The sequence below is a fragment of the Aegilops tauschii genome, chromosome 3 (assembly GCF_002575655.3).
Source record: "Aegilops tauschii subsp. strangulata cultivar AL8/78 chromosome 3, Aet v6.0, whole genome shotgun sequence".
NCBI lineage: Eukaryota > Viridiplantae > Streptophyta > Magnoliopsida > Poales > Poaceae > Aegilops > Aegilops tauschii.
The window spans coordinates 174,840,129-174,855,433 of record NC_053037.3 but is presented as its reverse complement, the minus strand read 5'-3'; the positions used below and the strand labels follow the sequence as shown (position 1 = coordinate 174,855,433).

At 44.2% G+C, this 15,305-nt stretch overlaps 1 protein-coding gene across 3 annotated transcripts; it reads left to right on the top strand.

Moving 5' to 3' along the window:
- Window positions 1–4,772: 4,772 nt before the first annotated feature.
- On the top strand, window positions 4,773–11,358 carry LOC109757290 (ERAD-associated E3 ubiquitin-protein ligase HRD1). 3 transcript variants are annotated; one of them, XR_002231480.4, is made up of 9 exons: window positions 4,773–5,020; window positions 5,101–5,680; window positions 7,008–7,184; window positions 7,263–7,412; window positions 7,497–7,702; window positions 7,827–7,968; window positions 9,476–9,539; window positions 9,667–9,892; window positions 10,959–11,358. XR_002231480.4 is itself a non-coding variant. In XM_020316114.3 (8 exons), exons 2-8 carry the CDS (start codon window positions 5,148–5,150, stop codon window positions 11,046–11,048), a joined length of 1,524 nt encoding a protein of 507 aa, XP_020171703.1. In that variant the 5' UTR covers window positions 4,773–5,020; window positions 5,101–5,147; the 3' UTR covers window positions 11,049–11,358. The 3 variants fall into 3 exon arrangements, 1 of the variants encoding a protein (XP_020171703.1); XR_012204633.1 differs by having other exon boundaries at window positions 9,375–9,539; XM_020316114.3 differs by lacking the exon at window positions 9,476–9,539.
- The last annotated feature ends 3,947 nt before the right edge of the window (window positions 11,359–15,305 follow it).

Genomic DNA, 15,305 nt, shown 5'->3' with positions numbered 1-15,305 from the left:
ATGGAGGCCTTTTTTTAACACTGGGCTTTGCCACATGTTGTTTGTCTTGTAAATAGCATTGGACAGAGATTTAAGCAAGTAGCACATTGCCTTGTCCACCTGGGATAATGATTTTGTAGGTACCCCGAGAGGCCCTTGAGTTTGCCGGAATGTCGATTAACTTCCGTTCCGGCAAATTCGGGTACTCCATATGTCCTATTTTCAGCAAAGGTCATGCTGAAATTTTCCGTGAATTTTAGCATGACTTTGCTAAAAATAGGACATATGGGGTACTTCCGACTAATGCATGGCCGGGGTATCTTAGTACTTAATTAAGTAGGATCAACTGCCTCTTGTGTTATACATATAGAAGTGTGATATCAACTCATAGTTATTACTAATGTCAGTTGCTCGTCATCGATATACCCTAATCTGGTAGGATGACCTACTAAAAAAGCCCATACCACATATTCTATTTGGGTGGCCCTGCTAACCCTTGACCATAAATACTTGAGATGGATGTAGCAGGCTTAAAGAAAGAAATGTTTTTAGGCCAACTCCACTGGGCCTGGCTGAAAATGCACAAGTGTGCATGACTAACAATATTCTATTGTAAAGCTAAACAGGAAAGAGGAACCACTCATCCTAACCATTTGCTCTCAAAATTACCACTTCACTTCTTACTACTGAAAATCTTAGATCATCTCCATTCACCAATTGCTCAAACCAGTTCGAAGGGCGTGTTTTCACCACACTGTGGATTATCTTATTGGACCCAATAGATATTTGCAGAAGTAACTTCCTATTCACCTAAAGGCATGAAATATCCAAATCTTGATTCATCCTCATTAAAGCTTTCCATCTGAATGGATTCTGCTACCTATCTATCCTCTACAAGACCCTCCACCTATGTTTCTAATTAGATATCTTTCTTTCAACTCTTAACCAGTTCCATTTCTCCATTTCTCCACCCTCCATTTCTAATTAGATACCCGTCGGGCGCTATGGTTCTAGCTGTACTAGCGATGCTATATGTATGATAGTATTCGAGGTGTATTAGTGATAATATTCGACGATGTACGGACGCAAGAGATGATGTAGTTTTGAATTATGAACGTAGGAAATGTCGTCATCGGACGACGAAAGTCTCCCGGGGGAGTGCGGCTGGTGCCACGACGATCGAGGTCTGTTCGACAGGCCTCACCTGGACGATGATCGGCGCTTCAGCATTAAGCTCGAGGAGACCTTCGAAGTTGAAACGGTACGCAACGACGACAAGTGTTTTTTTCATAATTAAGCATGACTTCAACTATTTCAACGTGTAATTTTCATCTTTTACAATTCGAGTATAGCTTATCCCATGCCATGCAAGACGTTATGTCTTGGAGAGGATGGATTTTGAAGACCATGAAAATTATGAAACAAAGAAAATTCACCTAAGGACTCATCATGATGTGGATTTTGAAGTAAATCTGTATAATTCTGGGAGCGTAACCCATTTTGGTTGCAAAAATTGGGAAGCATTTTGCAAGATGTATGGTTTTGATGAGGGTATGCTTGTCACCATGGATCTTGGTGATCCTGACATCGACCAAGACAATATGGACATTTGGGTCCTTGTTGATACGCCTCCAGTTCTACCGCTATGTGAGTTTCTCAAACATAGTTAATTATTAACTAATTTATATTGTTTATTTCAAAATAGTTGACAGCTTATTTCCATTGACAGCTTATTTTGATTGTTCAACAATGTGCGGAACATGGTAGACAAAACCCACTACACCGATGGCCCCGAGTTAACTTATCAGGAGAAAAATCATCTGGTCGGATTTTGTACTGATCTTGAGAATTACAATATCTACAATCAAACTCCTCAACATTATGATCAATACGTGCCACTAGTGCATTGAACTACGGTAACTACCATGGAGATACCCTGGTAAGATTTTTTACTATTACGACATCCGTGCATCTTTTGCATACTTCTAAAACTAGTACATCATTGCTAACTATGAAGTTATTACTATGTTTTTCAACAGAGAATCACATAGGATTGTGTGCCTCATTTGATGTATCAGAATGGCAGCCTTCGTGTTTTGAACATATATCCAGGTCATCCTACGAATCTCAACTGTCCATACCGGATTTCTAAAAGAAGTGGAGACATGCTAATCAGAGAATGAAAAAAATGTATGGACAGTCGTAAGGAGGTTCTTGGAAGCAAAAGGAAGCGCCGCGCAAGAATTAGAGACAGGATGATCTCCATTCTCCATAATGGAGAGTCAGGGTCTATATTGTTTTATGCTATTTTACCTTAAATAGGGTATTTAGGTCCTGCCTAATACTGATGATCATGTGCTAAGAACAATTAAGTAGGGTTGGTTCGATGACTATCAGGATGATGATCGTATGACTTGTTATTAATAACGAGTAGAAGTTGTATGATGATGATTAGTAGGACTTGTTAGGATTAGTATTACTTTCGACAAACTCGCTACTCGCGGTCTCGAGACTTGTAATGTTCTAACTTTGTTCGGTCTTTTGAATTCGGAGACTAATATGATGAATTGTATTCGGAGACTAATCTTCTATTGTATTTGATGAATCTGCTGTTTATATGTTGTGCTGTCTATATTCTGTGCAGTAATATATTTTGTAACCTGTGCAAATATCAGAAAAGAAAAGAAATCCTAATATTCATACTAGTGGCGCACCATACAACACATTAGTGGCGCACTGCTATAAAAAATACTAGTGGCGCATTATCTGTTAGTGCGCCATTAGTAACTCAGAGCACAAGGTAAATATGGCCCCTGGGAGGCATACTAATGGCACACCGTGTGACTTACTAATGGCGCACTGCCTGGTGTGCCACTATAGTCTGGTATACTAATGGTGCACCAGGGGTGCGCCATTAGTATATGTTACTAGTGGCGTGATGATAGTGGCGCACCTGTAGTGCGCCATTATTGGCAAAAACAGGTGCGCCACTAATAAGCCTTTTCCTAGTAGTGAAGAGGACCAGGGCCTATATAAGTAGAACTAGCCACCACCGTAGAGGCATCTGATCTTGCATCGGATAGTGCATCGAGTCCTCACCACACAAGTTCACATAGCACAAGAACACCTCAACCTCAGGAGGCTGTTCTTCCCCTTGTACTGTTCATCATCAGCCCAAGAGGCAATCCGCCACCACCACACTGGAGTAGGGTATTACACCACAACGGTGGCCCGAACCAGTATAAACCTCGTGTCTTTCTCTGTTACGAGTTCGTCGAGTTCGTCCGCGAGATCTTAGCGAGCTAGGGCGTAGATCGGTAGGAGGGAAAGAACTTTGCACGCACCCCAGAGTTCGAACCTTAAGGGTTTTGCCGGAACCCCAGATCCGACACCGACCCCTTCACGCAAGGCCAAGATGGCATGGGCAACACTTTCCCGCAAGGCCACGAGTTCCCCGAAGACTATGACCTAGAAGAAGAAGATGAAGTGGACATTGAGGGGGGCTTTGTTTTTTGTCGACGAGCTCACCACCCAAGCCAATGCAAACAAGAACTGCCAAAGCATTCAGACGAAGGCATACACAAAGGATGAAGATAAACTCCTTTGTGAATATTGAAGGGACAATGGACAAGACCCCAAAATCAGCGCCAGGCAAAAGGCGTCAACCTTTTGGCTAAGAGTTCATCGCCAATTTCATGAACGCAAGAAGTTCGCACCGTACTAGATGAAGAGCCAATGTAGGTGGGTGTCCCTCTAAAAGCGTTGCAGGGTCATACAATAAGAATGCAGCAAGTTTTGTGCCACCCTTGAGAGCATCGAGGGATGTCCCGTGAGTGGCCTCGGCATCGAAGACACGGTATACACTCCTCCATCTTCGTTTTCGTTGTTTCATGCTTGCATGTCCATTGCCCATATGAATATGCATTTGTGTCTTCATTTGTAGGCATTTCAAGCTTTGGAAGCATTCAAGGCCCAACATGGGAATAAGCCGTTCACCCTCACCCATTGTTGGATGGTCATAAAAGGCGACGAGAAATTCAAGGAGCAATATGCGGCCCTATGAAAGAATGGAGGACCAAAAGCCGTTGAGGAGCGTGGTGAGGGAGAGAAGTCGCAGCCGCGGGGAAAGACCAACTCCAAGAAAAAGGACAAGCGTGATGCGACGTCGATTGCCTTGCAAGCAACTTTGCAAGGCATGATGACACAAAATAATACAAGGGAGGTGAAGCGTCGGCAAGACAAATAAGAGAAAATGAAGGCCTACATGGAGATACAAAGGAAGAAGTTTGAGATGGAGGCGGAGATGTAAGCGAAGAAGCTCGAGATGGAGGCGGAAATGCAAAGGAAGATGCTCAAGATCGAAGTTACCAAAGCCAAGACCGAAGCAAAAGAAGTGGCGCTCTCTTGCATGTCGAAGGGGGTGGAGATCATGAAGGTGGACTTGATCACGGTGTCCCCAAGGAAGTGAACTTGGTTCGAGAAGATGCAGGCCGACATGCTCAGGCTTAATGATTGATCTATGACGGAGAGCACCTTCTTTTTTTATGCCAGCAAGTGTGCTAGCATGACCACAGTCGAGATAGCTTGGTTAAACTCCCACTTTTTTTTTTGTTTCCTGGCATGTGTGTCGGTCGCTGTCAAGTGCGTCAACATAAACTATGTGGTGTTTTTCGGAGACTGGCATTGTCTGAACTATGGGCGATGTCATGGCTATTGGCATGATCTCTGACCATGGGCATTTTTCAAGTTTTAATTATTTTTTACGCGGTCAAGATTTGGATCGGTCGGTTGGGTGCATCGATTCGACACGGACGGACGAGCGGACAACGGATCCAAAGAAACGAAAAGCTGACAAATGCCCGTGCGTTTGGGTCGGCGCGATGGAGTTGTGGCCAATCCGACCCAGTCCAGCTGTAGGGCCGCCGCCGACTCCCCCGCCTCTCACGCGCGTCGCCGCCATCGCCGTCTCCGTTCTACTGCACCGCGTCCCTGCTCACTGCTGTCTCCGCCCCGTCCGCAATCTCGGACATAGGTTTTTGAGGTATGAGCTCCCTGAGTCATTCAGTGATCATGATTGCTTAAACCTGAACAAAACTCCACAAATTTTGGGCGTGCCACTAGATCCGCCCCTGTTGGTGGGGGTGATTCGCCGCGGGCGGGCGGCGGAGATGATCCGTCTGCAGACGTACGCGGCGTTCAGCCTGCTGGCGACGACGTCAGCGGTGTACTACGCGTTCAGCAGCAGGGAGCAGTTCTACCCTGCGATGGTCTACCTCTCCTCGTCCAAGATCTGCTTTGTGCTGCTCCTCAACACGGGCCTCGTCGCCATGTGCACCACCTGGCAGCTCGTCAAGCGCATCTTCCTGGGCACGCTCCGTGAGGCCGAGGTTGAGCAGCTCAACGAGCAGTCCTGGAGGGAGGTCGTGGAGATCCTCTTTGCGGTCACCATCTTCCGCCAGGACTTCTCCGTCGCCTTCCTCGCCATGGTCGCCGCACTGCTACTCGTCAAGGCGCTGCATTGGCTCGCACAGAAGAGGGTCGACTACATTGAGACCACGCCCTCTGTGCCGATGCTGTCGCACATAAGGATTGTGTCCTTCATGGTGTTCCTGCTTGCCGTCGACTGTATCTTCCTGTCGAGATCCTTGATGCCACTGATAAAGAACCGGGAGGCGTCTGTTGCAATCTTCTTTTCCTTTGAGTAAGCTATCTCAAATCCTTCTTTATTCCAAGATTGGCTTGCAGTGCAGCATCTTTTATTGCCCCACTTCACCTTTCAAGGTATCCAATACCCATGAGGTCAGATTCAATTAAAACAGCAACCATTGGATCTTATAAGTATCAATGCGCTTTGGTTTGACACCTATAAGTTGAATAATCGTGCATTGTTCCATGAAATGGAAACGCCATGTTTCATGGAAAGGGACATCTATGCAACATTTTTTGAACGGTATTAAACATTATTTAACAAACCGACAACAAAGTACGGAAGTTGTACTAGCATTTCTAGTTCTATGAGCATAAAGATGCATTTGTAGAATGTTACATACTCCCTCTGTAAAGAAATATAAGAGCGTTTAGATCACTATCTAAACGCTCTTATATTTCTTTACAGAGGGAGTACTAGATATTCAAGTCTATCCATGACCATCATATCTTCACGATCACGAGATCCTCCTCCTCTAGAGGTGGTGGTGTTCCTGCTCCCTTTGCAAGTCCATTATAGAATCCTGGAAGAATAGTTTAGACATACCAGTTTAAGCGCTGGATGTTTATGTCTTTTGTGTGGTCGTGTGGACGCACCAATGTATGTTTCAAACTTCTTGGTCATTCATAACTTATACTTGGCCTGACACTGCGGTATCCGAGTCACCAGTTAATCATTTCACTTGATGCCTCCACTAAGCCACGTGTAGATTTGTCTAGTATGTTTACCACCTCAATATTAATATCTGATTCATTTTTATGTTATGGTTGTTACATTTCCGGAGCCAAGTCCAGGAACTTGTTAGCTACTCCATCCGTGCTTGAAAAGATGGCGTATAAATTTAGTGTTAAGTCAAGTGGTGCAAAGTTTCGCCAAGTTTGTAGGGAAAACTATCAACAACAATACAAAATTAGTATCATTACATATAGACACTGAAATATATTTTCATATTATGTTTATTTAGCAATGTAGTGTTGATAGTTTTTCCTACAAACTTGGTCAAACTATGTACTGTTTGACTTCAGACAAAAATTATATGCCTTCTTATTTGAGTCGGAGAGAGTGTCTGCTTAACTCTAAGCAATATTTAAGTGAAAGTGGTGCAAAACATTAGGTCTGAATATTTTAAATTACAGTAAGGCTAGTATATGTTATTGCTTTTAAAGCATGGGACATGCCACTTCAGGCATGGTAACAACCAAATGGACTAATCTTATATTTATTTACTAAAATTTTACTTTTACATCTGCAGATAATTCTTGATGTAATTTCAAGATCTTGAAACCCAAGTAGCTCAGATATGTGCAAATCATGTTTTCAGGTATATGATACTAGCAACATCAACGGTATCGATATTCGTGAAGTATGTATTCTATGTCAGCGACATGCTAATGGAAGGTCAATGGGAGAAAAAGGCAGTGTATACATTTTATTTGGAGCTCATCAGTGACCTTGTGCACTTGTTTTTGTATATGCTCTTCTTCGTAGCTATCTTCCTGTGAGCTCTCTTATGATCTTTCCCCTTAAGAGTACTATAGTTTGAACTTCAGTGCCTGATCTGTTATACCAATACCAGGAACTATGGTGTCCCATTGCACTTGATCCGTGAGCTGTACGAGACCTTCCGCAGCTTCAGAATTCGTGTTTCAGATTATGTGCGCTACAGAAAGATAACTTCCAACATGAATGAACGCTTTCCAGATGCTACAGCTGATGAGCTTAATGCGTGAGTTATTTAATTTTGCTGGCACTGTTTCAGTTTATTCAACTATGGCTCTTGTTTATGATTTAGATATTTTTATGAATTCAGGAGTGATGCTACATGTATTATCTGTCGTGAAGAGATGACAACAGCAAAGAAGCTGCTTTGTGGGCACTTGTTCCATGTGCATTGTTTGAGGTCATGGCTAGAGCGCCAACATACTTGCCCCACATGTAGAGCTCCCATTGTCCCCCCGGACAATGGACGTACTGCATCAGCGCAACAGCATGGAGCTCAACCGGGTGTTCAGCTTGGTGAGCTTCCTTTTGTTGTTCTGTTTATTGTTTGCATTTTTCTAGTTAACAATTTTTATCAGTCAGTGCTACATTTGGCAAATAGTTTTGTATCTGATTCCTAATTCAGTGTGAGGAAAAACAGCTGCAGGCATCGGCGCTCCAGGTTCAGAAGGAGCAACAAGTGAGAACATGAACAGGCGTCAAGCAAAACTTGAGGCTGCTGCTTCAGCTGCTTCCATATATGGGAGATCTTTTGCTTATCCTCCAACAAACACCTTGAATAGGTATATTTTTTTCATCATCGTTGTTACTTCTCTGTAATAGTGCGAAATGTCAAGCTTTTGGTGATTCCTCTTGGGATACTTTAATATGATCAGCAATGCTGATTCTGGTATTTTATCGCGGATCATCATTTTGCAACTTAAAATTTATATATGCATCTCATTTGCAAGCTGCCACATTGTTCAACTTGGAATATATTTGAACTTTGCCAGCTTGGTATACCTTTACCTGCCTTATGTTGATGGTGGCTGGATAAAAATGGTAAACCATGCAGGATAGTTTGTTTTTTGCCACTAAGCCTTGCATTCATCTGGTTTTGTCTTTTCTATTTTGCACCTGGTCGTCTCAGTTGTGTGCAGGTCCAAACAGTGAAAAAAAATAAAACAAACAGGACGAATGAAACATTAGGAAGAATCCTAAACTGCAGCTGATGTTCCTTTTGGCCTTGGAACATTATGACTTGTCGAGCTGTGGTTATTGTATTCCGTTTTGGAGTATTAGCATTGGTCTGGTTTCCTTACGTATTTGTATTAGTATAGATTAACCAGTACTCCCAAGTCTCTTGAAATATATATTCCCCCAGTGGGTTATGCAATACAGATAAGTTGCTTCTCTAACATGGTATGAGATCCCTATTAGAGCCCTAGGCTTCTTTATCTCATGCGCAACTCGTGCTCTTTTGGATCGCTTTTCCAGGCGACTGATCTGATTCCCAATCGATCTGATCTCCCCACACACAGATTGAATTTTTTTTCCGGTCTCGATCCTTATCGATCTCGTCTTCTGCTGTCTTTCCCATCTGGTCTGTCACCTGCCTGCTCTATCCCTGCCAGAGTCCGGGCTCCCTGGTTTTGCAAGATTGGCCGCTGCTGGGCTGCTACCTGGCTGGATCAGTCCCCCGCTGGCTCACTTCTCCCAGATCGCCACTGACGCCCCTGCTGCCGCGCGCCTCTCTTGCCTGCTGTCCCGCCACTAGGACTCCAGTTGAAGGCTGCGCCTGTGTCTCCGCCACTTCTGCCTGATCGTTGCCTCTTCCGCGTAACACACCTTGGCTGTGTCCGCTCCTCAGCGCTGCTCTGGTCGGCTGCTTCACTGCTCTATTCCCGCTGGCTGCTGATTGATTATTCATTGGGTGCTTGCATAGCATTTCACCAGAGAACTAGCCATGGACAGGGGTGCGTGGAAGCTTGCTATCCATGTGCCAGAACCATGAGTTGGTTGCGAGATCTTATGGGTTTCACCTCTAGCCTACCCCAACTTGTTTGGGGCTAAAGGCTATGTTGTTGTTGTTGTGCTTGCATAGCATTGGTCCATCTCGTTAGCAGGCTGCGTTTGGCATTGCGGTGGTTTATCATAATCCTGTTTGCCCAACCTGATTTTGCCTATTTCCGTGCCTAATTTTCTACAGCAAATTGTAATGTAAGCACAGTGCAGCATAGTTCAGCAAAAGCAAACCGAGCCTAAGAGAATATGCCTTTTTCCAAGCTGGGGTGTGTTTTCTTGAAGCAGGTTATTATTTGGCCTCAGTAGCTCTGCTGGGACTTGGTGGTTAGCCACTTTTCTTCGATCTTAGGTACTGACATCGGGTTAGCCCCTGTGTTTGACCATTTTCATTATTCCACTAATATACTATGAAGCAAGTGTGTCATGCGCTGTACATTCTAATACTGATAACCAAGTACCTTTTATTCAATCATCAGGTATTCAGGACCTCTGCGTGCTACATCAGGTACTTCACAATCAGGAGAAGCAAGTACTTCCAATCAATCGCAGAACAACCAATCATTGCAATGGCCGAACAATCAGGATCTCTCGGCACCTCAGCCTTTTATTTCACATGGTCCTGCCAGCTCAGCAACAATCAACAGGGACCTTGAAAATTCACTACAAAAGACTTACGAAAACGCTATAAGGAGCCAGATAGAGGTAATAATCATCTTTTCCCTAAGTTGGCCTGCTTTAATCTTACTATGGTATTTGTGATGGGCCTAGCAATTGTGTAATGTTCTGAATAACCAGATAGACGTATTTCTGAATAACACACACATGTTCGGAAATGTTCAATGAGGGCTGTCACCAATGATAACCTAATGAATTTGAACCATTCAGTCAGCAGCCAATTGCCTACATTAGTTTGCACGATTCACCAGATAGATTAGTTCGTTGCACTGGATATGTTCCTGGCAATATTTGTGGCAAATATATCTAGTGCAAACCAATGTGAAAATTTCCAAAACTTTCTGAGAAGACCTTATATAGAGTACTATATTAGGTCATTAACCTTCAAAATGTCCAGCTGAAACTCCACAGGGGTTGGGAATGTTGCAAAGGAGAAAGTGTTGATGCTATTGTAATTTTCTCCATTTTCTCGGGAACTAAATACAAGCTGAATTATTATTTTTAATTTTACATGGTAGTATATTTATTGGTTAAGCATTATCTTCACACTGGTTTTGAAATAAAAAATCATGATCTTCTGATATTAAAAATAAAGTAATCTGCATGACACCTAATATTTGATCTGCGCTGATATATCCAATGTCTATTGATGCACAATCGCCTGTTGTTATGTTGGTGACTAGTAGTTGTAATTTTTTACATGCCATGGTCGAAATCTATCGGCATGCAAAAATTCATTTCTTTTGTATCACGTTATTCAGTTCCGTTGCTATCTTCAAATACCCTTGATTCTTAACGATCAATCCAGTATTCTAATATATTTGTTATGATCATAAGTACCTGTAGACAGTAAACGTTGTTCATCAGCTTCAAACGGTTTTTTCTTTGTCATCGTTGCTGGATTGTAATCTGCAACTTTCTTCAAGACATAAATGGTTGCCTAAATGTCTAGTGATGACAAATGATCCCTGGTCAATGCCAAGAAGTAACTAAATCACATGACAAGCTTGCTGGGAATATGATAACTTGATGTGACTATCCTTTCATTATTGCTCTGTCTGGCCAACATAATTCATTAGTCGCTTGTTTCCAGATGTTGCAAATCCAATTGCAAATGGTGCAGCAAGGGGCAACAGCGTTGGCAACTAACAATGAGAAAGCTGAACAAGCGAAAAATGAGTGAAGTGGTATATATGGTGAAGTGTGATCTTGATAAACATGCAAAGAGTATAGATGGAGATTTGGCAATGCCTTTGGTGGGGGCTCGCTTATGTAAATGTTAGCACCCCTATCAACATCAGATGTTTGTTTGTTTAATGTGCTAGTTTGTGTAGCTTAAATCTTGCTGTCAAACCAGGATTATACCTTAGATAGAAAGGGAGTCATGTTGTAGAGCCGACTAATTTGACAGCATCTGTGAGACCAAGCAAGAATACATCTGCCGGGGAACATTTTCCAACATGCCATCAGAAATAAACCTTCTATATGGAAAATGCCCTCGGTTCTGTCCCTCCCCCAAAAATTTGTCCGTGTGATGATTGTAAATACATGTGTGGTATGATCGGATGTAATTTTTCTTGATTTATGTGTTTGGATGATCCGAATTTACATGCTTCCACTTTGGCGGTATGTCAGATACTGTAATATCAGCTAACAGCAGCAGTCACATTGGTCGATGCAAACGTGCCCACTTAGTCATGCGGAGAAAAAAAATACTGTGAAGTTTTGAAGCTGGGCTGTCATGGAAACAAGGCGATCTTCATGAAACACCATGAGCAGCAGGATCTTGAGGTATGGAATTTGAAGTGAAGTTCTTTGATTTGCCCCTTCCTAGAGCTTGTCCAGTACCACTCAAAATGCATCTACAAGCGTCGTTTTGCTGTTAGCCGAGTTGCATGCAAAGCCAGGTGCTATTGGCGGGAATTAAGGGTTTTGCTGGGCTGCCGCCGGCCACCTCCCTCTCCCTGGCGGCGGCCATCCGCCGTTGTTGATTCCAGTCGGCCTTGCTCGTCAAGCTTTTGTCCCGGTTTTCTAAGTACGTGGAAGTAGCCTTGCGGCTGTTGCATGCTAAGACTTCAACGAAGGTGTAGAGAATGATTGTGTGCATCGATATCTCATTGATCATGCACTAGGTATATATACTCCTTTCCGGTTTATAGGGCTTATCTTAAATTTTAGTTTTCCCATTTTATAAGTCTCAATTTGGTTGTTCTCCATCACATGTTCAGATTTCAAGGTGCAATGAATCATTACATGCAAGTATTAAGAGAAAATTGACCAATGCATGTACTTTATGCATGCATGCATTGCAATTAATGCATTGGTAAACACAATTTTTTGAAGAAAACAAGCGCATTAATTGAGTGATTTTGCAAACTACAAAAATTGTTTCACCACTCACCGTCTACCTTGGTTGGTGAGATTCTTGAATTGAGTCCTATAAATCGGAAAGGAGGTAGTATATAGGTACAAGGGGTGCGACCGGTGTCTTGTCTCTCAAGATACAAGTAACGGAGGAAGAGAGACACTACAGGTGCGGCATATAAAACTCGGACCTACATACGTGTACACATGTTCACCCCCCCCTCCGGCAGTCGAAGCGTCGCCGGTGACGCAAAGACCGGACCGAAAGCCCTCGAAAGTCGAGGTGGGTAGTCCCTTCGTCATAACATCAGCGAACTACTGATCGGTGGGCACATGCAGAACTCGAACACGACCAAGTGCGACGTGCTCCCGAACAAAGTGAATGTCGAGCTCAATATGCTTCGTCCGACGGTGATGAACAGGGTTGGCAGCGAGGTAAACCGCGGAGACGTAGTCGCAGTAGACAAGCGTGGCCTTGGGAACCTCACATAGCAACTCCTGAAGAAGTTGTCGTAGCCAGGAGCACTCCGCGACGACGTTGGCCACAACCCTGTACTCGGCCTCGGCGCTCGATCGTGAGACCCTGGGTTGTCGTTTAGACGACCACGAAATCAGAGAGGGCCCGAGGTAGACGCAGTAGCCGGAAGTGGAGCGCCGAGTGTCGGGACACCTAGCCCAGTCAGCGTCGGAGTAGGCGACGAGGCTAGTGTCGGGTGATGCCGTCAGGGTGAGACCCATAGCCGTGGTGCCAAGTTAGCATTACTTGTTCCTCAAGTAATGTTACCATTGCTCCAAAATCCGACTGTTGTGAACGTGTCAGTTGGCCATTGGCTGGACCTCGTGTCCAAAATGGTCATTTCCCATCTGGGAAGGTTGCGGCTATAAATAGCCACCCCGCGCCGACTTTGTCCGGTGGCTGCTCCGTTTGATTTTGATAAGATTGTTGAGCAACCCCTTCTCTGAGCGATTTGAGTTTAAAACCCACCGAGAGAAAAACCCTAGAGCCGAAGAATTAGATAGTGATTCAGCATCACTGGAATCTAAATTTAGTACGCTCCGCCTATTACTCTTGAGAGCTGCAAATTCTCTAGACGGTTAGGTGTCAATTTCTTCAGAGACCAAGAGTGATTGTGGTTCTCGAAGAAGAAGTCTGTAAAGATTTGGAGATCGCCTTCAAGTATCTACCATGAGTGATCGGCATCGGTTGGCGAATCGATTGTCGAGGAGAATAGGGTGAAGAGAGTTTATCTTCCGTGCTAAGTCACAGCCCCTCCAACCAGATGTAGTCCTTATGCAGAAGGATGAACTGGTCGAACAAATACCTTGTCGCCATCGAGCATCTTCGGTTACCTCTGTCACTCATGTTTACTTTCGATGCATTCCATTCATGTAATTTACTTCGGTGCATGCTTTAGTTTCCCTTCGATACTTCTCTGTAGTTCATCTTAGCTTGTTTATCCTTTATTCTACTATTGGGTTATGAGAGATTTAAGTTTTCCGAAAAAAATTAAAACTCCCATTCACCCCCCCCTCTGGTAGACATACTTCGTTCCTACACCTTCAGCAGTACCTACACACACAAGAGCAAATACTTGCACCCAACGCGGGCAAAAGAGTTGTCAATCCCCTTGTACTCGTTAATTGCAAGGATCAAATCTGATAGTGCCCGCTCCACAGACGCCGCGGACGCGCACGCCCGAATCCGAGGTGCACACCACCCACCACAAGAGGCAGCGGGCTGGGGAGAGGGCGGCGGCCTCGGATGTGGTCGCACAGTCCTCCTGCCGCCGCCACGGGCTGCCGGCAGTGCCCGATGAAGAGTGGCGCCTCCTCGCGTGGGTCTACCGCCGATTGCTTACGATGGTGGAGGCGGACGCCCGCTGGCTCCATCGGAAAAACGCCAATGTGCTCCGGCTTGCACTGGAGCAGTCCACGTGCGAAGCAGCGGAAGCGGCGAGAGTAGCTAAGCTTAAGAGGAGCAGGACCATGCCGTCCGGAGGATGAAGAGCTTCATTGACTCCTCCGACGTCCCCGACGGCTCCGACTCCGACGACTCACTGAAGGAAATATGCCCTAGAGGCAATAATAAAGTTGTTATTTATAGTTCCTTATATCATGATATGTTTATTATTCATGCTAGAATTGTATTAACCGGAAACTTAGTACATGTGTGAATACATAGACAAACAGAGTGTCCCTAGTGTGCCTCTACTTGACTAGCTTGTTTATCAAAGATGGTCATGTTTCCTAGCCATAGACATGTGTTGTCATTTGATGAACGGGATCACATCACTAGAGAATAATGTGATGGACAAAGTCCATTCCGTTAGCTTAGCACTTGATCGTTTAGTTTGTTGCTATTGCTTTCTTCATGACTTATACATGTTCCTATGACTACGAGATTATGCAACTCCCGAATACCGGAGGAACACTTTGTGTGCTATCAAACGTCACAACGTAACTGGGTGATTATAAATATGCTCTACAGGTGTCTCCGATGGTGTTTGTTGAGTTGACATAGATCGAGATTAGGATTTGTCACTCCGATTGTCGGAGAGGTATCTCTGGGCCCTCTCGGTAATGCACATCACTATAAGCCTTGCAAGCAGTGTGACTAATGAGTTAGTTGCGGGATGATGCATTATGGAACGAGTAAAGAGACTTGCCGGTAACGAGATTGAACTAGGTATTGAGATACCGACGATCGAACCTCGGGCAAGTAACATACCGATGACAAAGGGAACAACGTATGTTGTTATGCGGTTTGACCGATAAAAGATCTTCGTAGAATATGTAGGAACCAATATGAGCATCCAGGTTCCGCTATTGGTTATTGACTGGAGACGAGTCTCGGTCATGTCTACATAGTTCTCGAACCCGTAGGGTTCGCACGCTTAACGTTCGGTGACGATAGGTATTATGAGTTTATGTGTTTTGATGTACTGAAGGTTGTTCGGAGTCCTGGATGAGATCACGGACATGACGAGGAGTCTCTAAATGGTCGAGACATAAAGATCAATATATTGGAATGCTATGTTTGGACATCGGAAGGGTTCCGGGTGAGTTCGGGCATTTA

Bases quoted from the DNA above. Each gene is read 5' to 3' on its own strand.
- LOC109757290 (XM_020316114.3), top strand. From the start codon at position 5,148: ATGATCCGTCTGCAGACGTACGCGGCGTTCAGCCTGCTGGCGACGACG. The intron at 7,413-7,496 runs GTGAGTTATTTA...TTATGAATTCAG, and splicing joins ACAGCTGATGAGCTTAATGC to GAGTGATGCTACATGTATTA. The intron at 7,969-9,666 runs GTATATTTTTTT...TTCAATCATCAG, and splicing joins CCAACAAACACCTTGAATAG to GTATTCAGGACCTCTGCGTG.